Source organism: Ambystoma mexicanum, chromosome 9, assembly GCF_040938575.1.
Source record: "Ambystoma mexicanum isolate Mex_15411 chromosome 9, UKY_AmexF1_1, whole genome shotgun sequence".
Taxonomy (NCBI): Eukaryota; Metazoa; Chordata; class Amphibia; order Caudata; family Ambystomatidae; genus Ambystoma; species Ambystoma mexicanum.
In genome coordinates this window covers 580,778,473-580,794,595 of record NC_090931.1, presented here as the reverse complement: position 1 = coordinate 580,794,595, position 16,123 = coordinate 580,778,473, and the positions used below count along the sequence as shown (strand labels likewise).

At 49.7% G+C, this 16,123-nt stretch overlaps 1 protein-coding gene across 2 annotated transcripts in view; it reads left to right on the top strand.

The window, feature by feature from the left end:
• ULK2 (unc-51 like autophagy activating kinase 2) overlaps positions 1–16,123 on the top strand; it is an 801,072-nt gene that overhangs the window by 85,438 nt on the left and 699,511 nt on the right. For both annotated transcript variants that reach the window (XM_069615186.1, XM_069615185.1), the window contains exon 2: positions 6,958–7,050. In XM_069615186.1, the coding sequence (XP_069471287.1) occupies positions 6,958–7,050 (93 nt within the window). The remainder of the gene's footprint in view (positions 1–6,957; positions 7,051–16,123) is intronic.

Genomic DNA, 16,123 nt, shown 5'->3' with positions numbered 1-16,123 from the left:
TTTGCCGATCTCTATCAGAAGGAACGGGCCCCACTTCTCTGTTGTTTTTATATGGGCTGTTGGCATGACGAAATCGCCTTGAAAGGATTGGCGTGCAAAGTAGTGCTGATTTACCTTAAGGGTGTATTCATGTAAAGCAGGGTCCAACTGCATTCCGTGGAATATGCAAGCCAATGACTAAAATACACTTCCTACTTTTTGGAAGAACGAATGTTGTTAGGATTTTTGTTGTTGATATCGTTATGTTCAAATGTGATCTATTTAATGAATCATGTTTGTGTATACGGTTCGATGGATATAATAGTGAACACGTAAAACGCACAACTGCCTTCCAGTGTTGGAAGAATAATGTTGTCTAGGACACCTCGCACTCTTTGATGTTGCTAGCGGTTGTTATATCCGCCCTACGTCCCGCAGCGCGGTGACGTAGGGCATGTTAATAAAAGCCCCGCCCCCTGAGTGGGAGGCAGTTCCGGGCGAAGCCGAGCCAGCGTGTGTGTGTTTCTTTGCGCTCCCCTGCCAAGGCCACGCCCAGGCCATGCGGCCTTCTTGGACCTGAGCCAGCCCCTCGTGCTGGGCCTCCGGCACAACGCACGACTTAACAATGGCGACGAGGAAGTGAGCGAGCATCCACGCGCTCCGGAGACCACACGGTCGCTCCGTATAAATTTTTGGACACCCGGTGGGGGCCTCACGACCACGTGACCCCCACCCCCAAAAAAAAAAAATAAATAAATAAATTTTTTTTTTTCTCTTTTCATCCCTCTTTTACACACCTCATCCTCGTGGGGTGAAGAAAAAAAAAAGTTTTTTTCACGTGTCGTCCCAGGCACCACCTGCACGTCGTCTCCTGCACCAATCCATCGGAGCACATGTGCCGGTAGGACGCTGCATCACCACAGGGCACGCACGAACCTGAAAGGTAGACACTCGGCGACTGAGCGCACGCATCACCATGGCGACTGGGCTATCTACCCCTGGACCTTCCACACCGTCCAGAATGGCGGCAAACCTGTCCATGGTGTCACCACCGCCTCGCACGCAGGGAAGTTCGTCGACGTTGATCCAACCATTCGACCCATTCACGGACCCATCGTCCAGTGGGCCCAGATGGCAGCTATGGCTACAGAAGTTCGAGATGGCCATGGAATGTAAGGACGTCACGTCATCCAGAAAAATGAAGGCTCATCTACTCCTTAGTGTGGGCGACGAGGTGCTGCGCATCTTTAACTCCCTGGAGGTGGACGACGGCCAAGATGCATACCAGAGTGCGAAGGACGCTCTGACAGCACATTTTCTCCCGCAATTGAATCCAGACTATGAAACCTTCATCTTCTGCACGACCATCCAGGCCACCGACGAGACTCTCGACGCCTACCACACGAGGCTGAGGAAGCTGGCCATGTCGTGTGAGTTTACGAACACTGAAAGGGAGATTAGGAGGCAAATCATAAATGGAATTCACTCGGAGAAGCTGAGGCGTCTCGTGCTCAGTGAGAAGGGTATCCCTCTACAGCGCATCCTGGAACTGGGCCGACAAAGGGAGCTTGCCCACTCCAGGGCCGCAAACATGGAAGTGACCCTACAAAAACTCCAGCCGTCACTGTCCACAGCATTGGTGGCTCAAATCTCGGACAGACAATCAACGAGGAGCGAATATGGCAGCGGTTACACCCAGAACAGGTGGCAGCCTCGAGCACCAGGACCAACTGAATGTGGATGGTGTGGTGGCCAAAGGCACGGAAGGCGAAATTGCCCGGCGCAAGGCACCACGTGTGGAGCATGTGGCCGGAAGGATCACTACGCGAAAGTGTGCAGATCCGTGAGTACGCCATTGCAGCCCCCACAAGGATCCCAGGAGAAAGGGTCATCGACGAAAAAGAAACAAGCCAGCGCGAGGAGGGTAGCGGTAGTCAACTCCTCGACGGAAGAAGGAGATGATCTCTCAGCCCTACGACAAACAGCAGGCACGGAGAACGAAGGAAAGGGCCGAAAGGTATACTTAGTATTGACACTAAACCAAGGGCCAGCCCAGTCGAAAAGAACCGCCAGGCGACGAAAATGCATGGTCAACATACAAGGCCAGGACATACAAATGACCATCGACACGGGGGCGTCGGTAAACGTCATGCCAACCACCGTTTTCCGAACCCTCGCTCCACGACCCGAGCTAAAATCCACAGACACTCGACTATTTGCCTACGGCAGTCGAAAACCTCTACCAGTCATCGGGAGGTTCCGCACCACGCTTGAGCATGGTGAACAGAAGTTGTGGTCGAAGATCTACGTCGTCAAGGCGGGAATTGAAAGCCTGTTGAGCGGAGATGCGGCTGAAGACCTGGGCGTGGTAAAATTCATATGCCACGTTGACGACACATCCGAGGTCGAGAACTTTCTCAGGCAGCACCCCATGCTACAGAGGGGGATAGGCTGTCTCAAAGGAAAGACCATCAAACTACATATTGATCAGTCAGTGCAACCACGCGCAGTAAGACACCGACGGACACCTTTCCACATGAGGGAACAAGTCGAGAAGGAGTTAAGGTCACTCGAAGCCGCTGGTATTATCGAAGAAGTCACGGGACCAACACCGTGGGTTTCCCCGATGGTGGTCACCCGGAAGCCCAAACAGCCAGGGAAAGTTCGGATCTGCATTGACATGCGCCTGCCCAATGCAGCCATAAAGAGAGAGCGACACATAACGCCGACAATCGATGAAATCATCACTGACCTCACGGGATCGTGTGTGTTCTCGAAAGTAGACCTAAAGGCGGGGTACCACCAGCTGAAGCTACATCACCACGTTCTCAACCCATTTGGGCCTGAGGAGGTACAAGCGCCTGAGTTTCGGCATATCGTCGGCCGCGGAGGTTTTTCAACAAACCATCCAGGAGGTCATCAGAGGCATACCAGGGGTACTGAACGTGAGCGATGACATCCTGATACATGCACCGGACATCAAGGAACACATCGTGAGACTGAAAGCACTACTGGGCAGGTTGGAAAGCGCCGGACTCACAATCCATCGAGAAAAGTGTGAATTCCTAAAACCAGAAATTACGTTTTTTGGATACCGGTTCGACCGCACCGGCATATCGCCTGATCCCCAGAAAGTGGCGGACATACAAGCTGCCAGCCCCCCCATGACTCCCACCGAGGTGCGCAGTTTCCTGGGTATGGCCACCTACTGTGGCAGATTCATTCGGAACTTAGCAACACTATCCGAACCACTGAGGGAGCTAACAAAGGCCAGCACCAAGTGGGACTGGGGACCCGAATGCCAGGAGGCATTTGAGAACATAAAAGACTCCCTGTCAACGGACACCAGGATGGCCTACTACGACACGGACCTCCCGACAGAACTATTTGTGGATGCCAGCCCAGTCGGACTCGGAGCAATCTTGATGCAGGTCACGAAAGAGGGTACAAAAAGGTCGATTGCTTATGCATCCAGGGCGCTCACTGCAACGGAACAAAGGTACTCCCACATAGAGAAGGAGGCAATTGCCGTTCTATGGGGATGTCGACATTTCCACATGTACCTATATGGGCGCAAGTTCACGGCGATCACCGACCACAAGCCCCTGCTACCAATCTTCATTGGGTCATCGGCACACCCACCAGCCAGAATCACCAAGTGGCTGCTACACCTCCAGCAATATGATTTCGAACTTGTCTACCAACCGGGCAGCGGCAACCCCGCGGACTTCCTGTCGAGACACCCACGACCAGCCACCCAGCAGGAAGTGTTAGTCGCCGAAGAAACGGAGGAGCACATCTGTCAAGTGGTCCACACCATGAGGCCCAGAGCGATAAACATCGAGGACATTACGACAGAAACCCAGAATGACCCATGTTGCGATCTGGTAAAGGATGCCATCTTGTCAGGCAACTGGAAAGACTTCATGTCGCATACACGCAATAGAACCGAGGGGGCCAAGGCGTTCCTAGCAGGCATGTTCACGGTTCGACAAGACCTCTCGATCACTGAGGGAGGGCTCCTGCTAAGGGGTGACCGCATCATCATACCCCCAAGGCTGCAAGACAGGATAGTTGCCCTAGCGCATGAAGGACACCAAGGGCTTGCAAGGACAAAGGCACGGATCCGACACAGGGTTTGGTTCCCTCACATTGACGATCGAGTGGAGGACTTGGTGAACACATGTCTACCCTGCCAAATAACGAGTGGACCCCCTGACCCAGAACCGATCCTATCGGCCGAGCGTGGCCGGGCACGATGGGAAGCGATCAGCATTGACTTTTGCAAAATCAGAGAGGGTCTACATCTACTGGTGGCAATCGATGACCACTCACGATATCCAGAGGTCGAGATACTGGAGTCCACTGCCGCGGAGGTGGTCATCCCGGTGATAGAAAAGATGTTTGCCACCCATGGTCTGCCCACGACCATTAAGAGTGACAATGGACCCCCATTCACAGGGGAGGAATTCAGGTCATACCTACAGGAACTGGGCATCAAATACCACCATATCATGCCAAGGTGGCCGCAAGCTAATGGGGACGTCGAGCGTTTCATGAGAACTATCAACAAGGTACTCCGAGTATCTAAGGCAAACGGCAGCCCATGGAGGATCGACCTGTTCCGTTTCCTAAGGAACTATCGTGTCACCCCCCACAGCACCACGGGCATACCACCCGCTGACCTTATGTTCGGAACTGTCATCAACTCGTCGATTCCCCATCATCCAAGCAGAACCCCTGACGACATCGACCATGCACGTGTGGAAACGAGGAGAACACGTGCCAATGCTCACATGAGCGCCAAGAGAAGAGCAAGGCCCTCGAACCACAGAGTGGGCGACCAAGTCATCATGTTGCGAAACCCCACAAAATCCAAGATGGACACCAGGGATGACGAACTGCCATGGACTATCAGCAACCGGCGTGGGACCATGATAACGGTCACACGGGGAGGTCGGGAAGTAACAAGGAACGCCTCCTGGTTCAAGCCCGTGCCCCAGCACCTCTGGACGGATGGCGAAGGGCACCACGACGACAACGAGCAACAAAGCAGCGACGTGCCGGCGCAAGACCCCCAGGAAGGATCTGCGGGGGATTGCAGCTGGCAATCACCGAGACTACCCAGCAGTGAGGACACATGTAATGAAGGTGAGCAGACGGACGCGCCGAGCGGGGACAGCCCCCAAGCGAAGCGGTACAGCCTGAGAAAGACCACGAGGCCGCCTGCGAGGCTGAATGACTATGTATGCTAATTTCCCCAGCAGTGGCAGAAGTGTTATAGTTGAGCATGCGGTTTATGTTTATGTTGTTTAGGTCATGTTGAAATAAAGGAGGAATGTTATATCCGCCCTACGTCCCGCAGCGCGGTGACGTAGGGCATGTTAATAAAAGCCCCGCCCCCTGAGTGGGAGGCAGTTCCGGGCCAAGCCGAGCCAGCGTGTGTGTGTGTTTCTTTGCGCTCCCCTGCCAAGGCCGCGCCCAGGCCATGCGGCCTTCTTGGACCTGAGCCAGCCCCTCGTGCTGGGCCTCCGGCACAACGCACGACTTAACAGCGGTCTATGCATGTGAAGTCTCTTAATGGGACGGTTCATGTGTAAAAAGGTTTGATCGATAAACCAATGAACACACACACACACACACAATGATGTATTTTCCCACTTCTCCTAAAAGATTCCTGTGACCTGCTTCCTGTCCTGTGCTACGTTCATCCCGTTTCCTGAGCTTTGCGAACAACTGTTTTTATTGTCCATTTGCTTTGGAATGATATAAAATGGTTCTGTTCTGAAAGGGCCCATACCTGAATGTTTTGTCCCCATGCGACACCTGCTGTCCATGTCCACGAGTCAGAACCAAAAGAAACTGCCGTGTAAATAAACACGATTCAGACCCGAAACGTGTTTATTTAGCCAGCAGATATTTTAATTATGCCGAATGGAAATGGAAAATGCAGAACCACAAGCCCCAAAAGGCAAGTGCTCTTCGCACATAAGCCTGGCCTGGCCGAAGATGTCCTACACGAGATTGCGCTCTCACAATCCAAAGACTTTCACGTGTGGGCTGCCACAGCTGGGGTGGGTGATTGTTGGAAGTAGTGGTTGATGAAGATTGCGGTAGTAGGCGGGGCGAAATTTGTGTGCCCTTTTAACTTAGAATGGTGAAGGCACTGTCCTTTCGAAGTGTACACCCGGTTGCTTTTATGGTTTGTATTTGATGCCAGTGAAAGGGTGTGAACTAAGAGCACTGAAACATGATTTTCTGATAGGTTTGTGCAAATGCTCTTTAAAGCATAATGAAAATAGAACCCGACGCTTTCTGTGTCCGCCTCGTCTCTAGCTCCGTCCATCCCCTGTGGGTTTAGACCGTTCATTTAGGCAACCCTCAGACAAACATAAATCGCGCTTGTTTATTTGTAGTTTGAGCAAAAATATCCTGAAGTGCTTGCAGCTGGTAAGCTAGTCCGTGCGGGGAATGCACAGGCTGCAGCGATTGCTCGTTTAACATTGTTTGCCATCCCCTAGATGTTGGTAAAAGGAGCGTCACTGGCGCTTCATGGGCAGTGCGGGTTTTGGTGCCTGCAGCATGGGTGGGAAATATATCAATTGAAAAAGTGTTTGCAATCGCGCGCAGAAAAGGCAAGGGCCGCTGGCCTCTGAATGGTGCGTCACAGGTCGTGTGTTTTGCCAGTTGCACTGGATGTGATCGTTTGGAAGGTTGGGAATAACCGTGGGTAAATAAAGACTCGTGCATTCATTAGGCAGACACTGCGTCTCACTGTATTGTAAATAGGATGCTGGTAGCATTTATACAGCCTTGGCAGGCGGCGTGTATGCCCGAGCGCTGCCAATGAAAGCTTATTTGCTTCGAGTGGCATACACCAGAAGCATTTTTTTTCTCTCCATTTCTTGATCATTTCCTGCCCAAGCGCCGCTAGTTCCTGTTCACGATTTGCTGACGGCCATTTCTTTCCTTTTTCAGAAAACCGACTGGGAAGTGGCCGTAAAAAGCATTAATAAAAAGAATCTGTCCAAGTCCCAAATCCTGCTTGGGAAAGAGATTAAAATCTTAAAGGTAAGTCGCCATTTGTTTTTGAAGCAAGCCTTGTCTTGTATGTGCTGAATCGGCGTTATTTGTGCAATTGTGCGTGTCTCTCCTGTGATTGTGTGGGCACTGGGCAGTGGTACTACGAAGAAAATTAACACTGAAATGTGGACTAAAGGTGGCGATTCGAACTTGAATAATGAGTTTCCTGGGCACAGGCCTGGTCTGGGGACTTTTTTCCACTGTCCCGCGAAGCATTTTTACTAGTGCTGCGTGGTAGTGAGGAAGATAATGGGAAGCAGAGGCTAAGCAGTGCTGATTCTCAAGAAATGGGCCTCTGCCAGTAGTTGGCCACTTTGCTGCAGCCATTCCTAGTCTCCCTTTTCTGTTGCTTTCGTGGAATATGCAGGGACATTCACACCTGTCTGAACAGGATGGCTTATTTCATGTGTTAGACTCTTTTTGTGTGATTGCCTATCAGGGAACATGGCTAACCAAGCCACATACCATTGAGGGGGCTACAGTATCTTATCGAAATCGGCCATACACGGCCCTAGAAGTAGCCCTAAGGGTGGCTTGATGCTGGGCGTCAATAATCCCCTCCAGCTCGTTGAAGTGACATGCAACTCAAGCAATGTCTTGATAGGAGGAATCACCCTACCTGGTGAGAGTAAAGTTAAAGGTCAGAAATTAATTTATTATCATTAAAATGTACGACCCTTCTCCACACTCCCCTATCGAGTGCCTCATTCTTAATACAAATTGGACGTCGGTTTTCCATTCTCCGCCATGGCGATTTTAACTCCAGAATTCCTAGAGACACTCCTGGGAATGGGGAAGAGCAGAAGGTACTTTCAGGTCTCCTCCCTTCCGCTAGGTTATACATCACCTGTTGTCTGGGCTAATGTGGTGTATTCCTTTGGCTTCCAAAGGATCAATGGCAATTGCCTTTATGATAACCCCTGCAATACACTAGAATGGTTATAATAACACAGCCAGTATCATTGACCATATTTCCGCTACACAATCCCTTTCTTCTCTGATTGATGGCACGTGTGCTGTCCATCGCCAAGTGAGCGACCGCTTTCCCATCATTCTTAATCTTGCTCGGAAGGGACTATACACCTGCCAAGACACAGGGAATTGTACATATCAATGCCCAACTTAATCGTATTTCTTGCAATACTAATGGCATTAAGCTGGCCTCTCGGGTGGCTCAGGATCTGTTATTGTTGCATTTGTATGATAGTGAGAACCTTATGGCATCCTTATATACTGATGAGACTGCTTACTGGGGGTTACAGAAATATGTGAATTGTGTCGAGACTATCACAGCTAGCATTATTAATGCTGGAAGATTCTTTCGTAAGGGGGTTGCTCTGAAAGCGACACATAACACATATTTTATGTTGTAATTATGAACAAGAAAAGGTTGCTTCTATCAAATCCACGTAATCTGTCTAAACAATATTTGCATCCTTTGCTGCACGCACATTCAGTGAATACACTTGAGGCCAACTACTTCACTTGGCTCAAAAGGCACAGATGGGATAAAGAGTGTGGTAAGTGGCAGAGCTTGGTCTTTAGCGCAACCTCTAATGATCGTAGAGCCTTTTGGAAAATTCTCAATGGCGATGAAGGATGTGGCAGGGACGTGTGTGGAGACATTGAGGAGGATTGTTTTGACCACATCCAGTAATGTCAATGGGACCTGACTGGCACCGTGGACTCTCACTAAGTGTCCGGCTGACATTACAAACATTATTGTTTCCATCAAGTCCTCTAGAGCCCCTGGCCCAGATGGCCTTTGTAACCTTCTTATTAAGGCTGATCCTAGCACCTGGGCCGGGGTGCTCTATTGGTTGTATCGATGGATTAGCACCACACAAAGCCTTCAGTCTTCTTTAAAAAAAAGGCTGCCGTAAAGATCCTCAGAGTCATCAACTTTAAGCCATTTTAGATGCTCCGGCCCAATTCTTGCGAGGGTATTATGAGGAGCTGACCCTTTGGATAGAGGACAACATCATACCTGTCGACCAAACGGGCTTTAGGAAAGGTCATAACTCCACAATAAATGGGCTTGCTCTAGTGATCATTGTGCAGCAGGCCTGGACAATTCACAATCTCTCTGTCTCTGTGTCCATTGACTTCAGTGCGTCCCTTGACACGGTCGACAGGAATAGATTGTGGGCTAAATTAGCAAATCAGTACCTACCAATGGGACTATTGAAGATGATTACCAGCCTGCATGCGAACACCCGAGTGAGAGTCTGCTTGAGTCAGCATGGAGCCTTGACCAGCTGGATTAATACATACACGGGTCTTAAGCAGGGTGCAGGTGCATCCTTGCACAAATCCTTTTCAATTTATATCTGTCGGGTTTGAGTGTTGGCATTACTAATCCCAAATCAATTCCCCCTAAATTAGACAATGGCAATCTTCAATGGTTGGCTTACGCTCATGACCTGGCATTGCTAGATCTCACCCCTGGTGGAGTAGTCCTCGTTGGACTATCTGCACATCTAAACTCAGCAAAATGCACTTCAAACTAACATTGCCAAAACCAAGATCATGATATTCGCACCTAAAAACAAAAAGACTCAGTAACGAAAATGGATGCTGAATTTGGAGTGCCTCGAAGTAGTCAGTTCCTATAAATACCTGGGCATCACCCTTGATGGGAGTCTGAATGGCAAGCTACACTTTGAGCAGATACAAATTAAAGCTGCTTAGGTAGCGGGTGCCATTCACTCCTTTGCATCCTTTGCTGGGTACTCTGTTGGAATATTGATTAGGTTTAGGTCTTATCAAGATGTTACCGGTTATGCTGTATGGGGTGGAGATCTGGGCACTTGGGAGAATTTCCGCACTGATTAAACTAGAATTTAATGTTTCGAGGAGACTCTTGAGACTTCCCTGTTAAACTTCAGGAGAGTCTATCTACCTTGACTATAGTTTCCACACATTAATATAATTTTATTTTATTGAGCATTTGTTAGTCGCTTATACAACAGTATTGTGTTTCAAAGCACCACAAGGCTAAATGGGAAGGGAAAAGAGGAGAGAAAAAACATTGGCGAGCAGTGAATATACAGTCATGGTCCTACCAGGCCTTGTGGTATTCGGACATGCATAGCCAAGGAGGAGGCCCCAGACTAAGTGCTAGTGCGGGCGACTCCCAAGGGAGAGATGTAGAGCCGCCAAGCAGGGGCCCGCAGGGGCAGTGCAGTGGGGGGGGGCAGGGGGAGCTGGTATCAGCCTGGTAGAAGGGCCTGCTAGTATCCTGTGGGATTCATGAGGACCAGGCCACCGATCTCAGCGGCAGTAAGAGGATTAGCGGGGAAGGGAAAGAGGTAGAGAAAAGCAGAGTATTGAGCAGCTGCCAGAACTTTAGCAGGTCCGGCTCAAGTCTGAGAGGGGCAGGGAGGCTGTTCCAGAGGGAGGCATCAGCCGAATAGAGAGACCTGCCTCCGACTATCAGCTTGGAGAAGCATTTGACAATCAAAGAGTTGGAATTAGAGGTGCAGAGAGCTATAGCAGGGGAGTGTTTAGGGAGGGAAAGTTGGAGATAGCGTGGTCCCAGGCCCCAGAAAGCCTTGTGGATGATACACAATTTGATCCTTGCAGCCAATGGAAGCAGGTGGAGAGATTCTAGGGCTGGAGAGATAGGGTCCCTGGCCTTGAGTCCAAGGATAAGTCTGGCACCTATTCTGGATTAGCTGGAGGGGCGTAAAGAGGGAGATTGAGAAAGAGGCTTTTACAGTAGTCCAGCCTAGAGAGGACCAGTGCTCTGGAGACATTGAGCTTCTGGGCAAAGGTGAGGAAAGGAAGAATGCCTCTGAGGAGGTGGAGCTGGAAGTGGGCCTTCATGGAAAGGTCTGTGATGTGAGGAGTGAAGGAGAGAGCGGAGTAGAAGATGATCCTGAGGTTTGTGGTTTTACAGGATGGTGGGGCATAGAGGGACCAGAGAGGGTGGCCAGAGGGTAGAAGGAAAAGAGGGCCCAGGTGTTCCAATGAGAAGGAGCTCTGCCTTACTGGCATTAAGACAGAGATTGGTAGCTGCACACCACGCCTGAATGTCAGATAGATAATCAGGGATGAGAGAGGTAGAGGAAAGTGTGAAGGAAAAGCTGTGTCATCAGAACAGCACTGGAAATGACGAGAGGAGGAGGAGGAGGAGGAGGAGATCAGGTGAGCCAGAGGGGCGTGATCGATATTGAAGAGCCATGGCGATAGGATAGACCCTTGAATGTCAGATAATCGGGGATGAGAGAGGTAGAGGAAAGTGTGAAGGAAAAGCTGTGTCATCAGAATAGCACTGGAAATGACGAGAGGAGGAGGAGATCAGGTGAGCCAGAGGGGCGTGATCGATATTGAAGAGCCATGGCGATAGGATAGACCCTTGAATGTCAGATAATCAGGGATGAGAGAGGTAGAGGAAAGTGTGAAGGAAAAGCTGTGTCATCAGAATAGCACTGGAAATGACGAGAGGAGGAGGAGATCAGGTGAGTCAGAGGGGCGTGATCGATATTGAAGAGCCATGGCGATAGGATAGACCCTTGGGTGACACAACAGGTAGAAAGTGTTGTGGTGGAGGAGAAAGGGCCCAGTAGCAACAGGGAGGGCAATTAGTGAGGAAAGAGGTTAGCCAATTCAGTGCCTGGTCAGTGATACTGAGGGTATCACGCAGTTGTTTTATGAGGATCGAATGGTTGACCGTGCCCAAGGCAGCGGAGAGGTTAAGGAGAATGAGAACACCTGGAGAGTTAGAGTTGAGGTATGCAAGCATGACTTTACGGGTGTTCATGAGAGCAGTTTCCGTGCTATGGATGCCCTGAATCCAGATTGATGGTCATGGAGGTAACCAACAAGATCAGTGTGGAGGGTCAGTTGGGGGAGCACCAGCTTCTTCAGGAGTTTACCCAGGAAGTGGGTAATGGAGATAGGGCGATATTTGTCTGGGCAGGAGGGGTCTGCAGAGGGCATTTTTAAGAGAGGGTGCTTGAGGGAGTGCTTGAGGGATGGAGGGAAAGACCCAGTGGCGAAGGAGTGGTTGCAGAAGTCAACGAGAGCTGCAAGAGGTTGTCCTTAATGGTTCTAAAAGAGTAGGGGAGCACCCGTTTGGAGGAGACCTTCATCGAGCGGATCCGGTGCTATGGGTAAAAGGAAGGAGAGTGTGGGGGTAGAAGGTGGGGAGCTAAGGGTGGCAGGGGAGAAGGCACAGGATTGGAGATGGAGGTGAACGAGAGTGAGGACAGGATGTCCTGAGTTTATAATGCGAAATGGGAGGCCAAAGTGGTGCAGAGAGCCTGGGAAGGAAGGAGAGAGGTGGACACTGCAGCAGGATTGGCGAATTCCTTGCAAAAGCTTGGCCGTGTTTTTAGTGGCTCCAGAGATGCTGGCTTGGATTTGGTCCCGCTTCTTGGAGCAGATAGAGAAATGATATTGTATTTGCAACAGGCGGCCGGCCAGTTAGTCAGAGGGTAAACACATGGTCTGCGGTTCAGCAACTCTGCACTTGTGTTTCAGGGATGCTAGACCAGAGTCATACCAGCCGCTGTTCTTGGAGGAAGGTTTTAGGCAGATCCTTATGACTGGGGCATGGATTTCAAGGCTGTTAGCGATGGTGAGGGGCAGGTTAGCAAGGTCAGGGAGAGTCGGGGGTGGGAGGGGGATGAAGGTGGAAACAAAAGCAGCGACTGACACTCGATTCATCGGTCGGATGATTGTGAAGGAGGCTGGCCGTGCTTGGTGGGGCTCGGATAGAGGGCCAAAGGGTCACAGGCGGGAGGAGAGGAGAGAGTGGTCAGATCAGGAGAGGGTGGTGTTGACCGGATCAGAGATACGGATGTCACCAGGAATGAGGGCATCCAGAGTTTCTGGCTGAGTGGGTCGGGCCGGAAGGAAAAATAGTGAGAGAGAGGGAGTCACAGATGGCATGAACTGTGAGGTGGAGGCATGAACTGTGAGGTGGATGATTCAAGGGAGTCGAGGTGGATATTGAAGTCACCAAGGAGGAGGAGTTTGGAAGAAGAGGTTGAGGGAGGAGGCAAGGTCGGCCCATTCAGAAAGGGAGAGAGATAGGGCCAAGGGGGCCTGCAGATGGTGGCGAGGGTGAGCAAGTAGGCGAGACCTCAAGCTGACAGACAAGGCATTCAAAAGAGGAATAGGATTGAGTTAGGTATGATGGAAGCAGGGACCCACTCAGGAAAAAGCAGGGCCACTCCACTCTGTGCCTGTTGGGTCTGGGTATGGGGATGGTTTTATAGCCCTCTGGAAGGAGATTGTCAAGAGCAGTGACAGAGCTGGCATTGAACTACACCCGGGTCAGAGCAAAGACATCTACGTCAAAGTCTTCCAGAAGGAGACAGCTGTCCGAGGAATGCACAGGTTGACCTGAGTTGCCTTATACTCCATTGGAAGTTGGTGAATGCCCCTGATGGCTCTTTAACTAGGCTTCTTTATGATGTTTTAAACACTCGGAAAAACCTCATGCAGGCTATCAACCTAAGCAAAATCGCAATCATTGCTGAAAAATGTTCACACTTCCACACTGGGGATCTTTTGGGCATGTGGCTCTACAACTTTAGAATCTTAATGAATAAAATGAAAGGTTTAGTTTATTAACTGTGCATGGAAATCATTATGGTAGATTTATCTACAAAAACGAACGCAGAATTGTTTTAGACATATTACTATATGCGCAAGAGTGTCCCTAGTTATAATAGTAATCTCCCGGGTAATTACTTTATTTGGGACTACTTAAAAGTCAAATTTAACACGGTGCACACCTTGGAAATCACTGGGGCTTGGACCATGATTCCAAGAAATGAGACACTGTCATTTATGCAGAGATGAATGTATCGAGACTGCGAAACATCGATTTATGGTTTGTTCGTCACTGTTTAATTTAAGGCAGACATTTCTAGTGGCTGCTGATTTTCTATGGAAATACTTGCCTGAGGATTATGGTCTATATTCATGGGTGGGAATAATGATGCTTGGTCACTATATATGATGACATTTTGGAAGCATATTTTCCTTATTGTTAACATCATAGTATGTAATAAGACTATTTGTTTTTTGGGAACGAAGTTCAAATACTGCTAAACTGAGACTTATACGTTTGAAATAATGATTATTGTTGATTAATTTATGTTGTTTGCGCTATTAACTTATTAAAAATTGACTTGGTCTGCCTGTTCCCTGCCCCATTCTAAAATGTAAGACCCATTAAGTCTGCCCGTTCCCTGCCCACTCCTGAGATAACAGGCCCATCAAGTCTGCCTGTTCCATGTCCCATCGTGAGGCACAAGCCCCATCAATTCTGCCCGTTCCCAGCCCACTGATGAGACACATGCCCCGTCAAGTCTGCCTGTTCCCTGTCCCATCCTGAGACACAAGGCCCATCAAGCCTGCTTGTTCCCTGTCCCATCCTGAGACACAAGGCCCATCATGTCTGCCTGTTCCCTGCCCCATCCTGAGTCACAAGGCCCATCAAGCCTGCTTGTTCCCTGTCTCATCCTGAGACACAAGGCCCATCATGCCTGCCTGTTCCCCTTGCCATCCTGAGACACAAGGCCCATCAAGTCTGCCTGTTCCATGTCCCATCGTGAGGCACAAGCCCCATCAATTCTGCCCGTTCCCTGCCCACTGACGAGACACATGCCCCGTCAAGTCTGCCTGTTCCCTGTCCCATCCTGAGACACAAGGCCCATCATGTCTGCCTGTTCCCTGCCCCACCCTGAGTCACAAGGCCCATCAAGTCTGCTTGTTCCCCCGTCTCATCCTGAGACACAAGGCCCATCATGCCTGCCTGTTCCCCTTGCCATCCTGAGACACAAGGCCCATCATGTCTGCCTGTTCCCTGCCCCATCCTGAGTCACAAGGCCCATCATGCCTGCCTGTTCCCCGTGCCATCCTGAGACACAAGGCCCATCACGTCTGCCTGTTTCTTGCCGGTCAAGCAGGGGTGTTGCTAGGTCTGGAAAAGATCTGGGCTATGCTAATGAGGGGACTGTCAGGACTCGGGGCTAGCTAGCCTTTTGGTTGAAGACCCTGAGCTTCTATCCGGGGCTACAACCAAAAGACCACTGGCTATAGTCCCCTCAACCCCATCCCTCCCATGGCAACGCCTCTGCGGTCAAGTCAGCCGGTTTCCTGCGCACTTCTGAGACGGAAGGCCCACCTAGTCTTCTTGTTAACTGCCCACTCTTGAGACATGTTCTGTATATCATCTCAGTGCCTGTCTTCAAAGAGCAGTCGCCTGGTATGCCTCTGGGTCGGGCATCCTTCTGATATCAGGCCCATTGCTGGATTTCTGAAGTGTATTGAAGAGGTGCCATTGGCACTTTAATTCGTGCTTTAATTCTTTCTGTCGAGCCTTTTAAAAAAAAAAAAAAAAAAATGCCACATAGGCTCCATTTTTTTTTCTTCCATCCCATGTAATCATCTGTAAGAATTTTCACATGCACTTTGCATATCCACACTGGTTCATGAGTTTTTTAGTCTTGCCCGTTTGTCCCATTTTCACGATAAAATACTCCCATATGACTAGCGATATCGGACAGCTGGGCTTTAATCACAAGCCCACACCATTCTGTCGACACTATTCTACAGTGTGTTCTCCCTCAGACCAGCAGCTAGAATTCCAGTCTGTCTAATGAAATGGTAGCTTAACAGGCAAGGTTGGACTATTATGAGGTTGGTGCTGCTGCAAATCTCCCACAGACACACGATTAGACCAAATATAGATGCAATACATTGTAGGCACGGTCAGAGTATTTCCAAAATTAAATACTCATTTTATTAAGACTGGTGCACACTAGAAACATTACCCGAGAAAGTTCTAGGTTTGTGTCCAAAAATCACTTATCACGCCAACCTTTCTACGTAAAGTTAGATAATTTTTAAAAGCTTATAAACGTTTGGAATGGTTGTCCTCTGATGCCTGTAAAGGAAAGTTAAGTGAGAAAATATATAATTGATGCGATATCGGGAGACACTTGCAATTGTTAACAAATGAATGTTAGCTTGGTAGTTAGGTTTGAGTGACCAGAGCGTGGAAACCTATTTGCTGAGAGGCTGACATTGGCCATTGAGA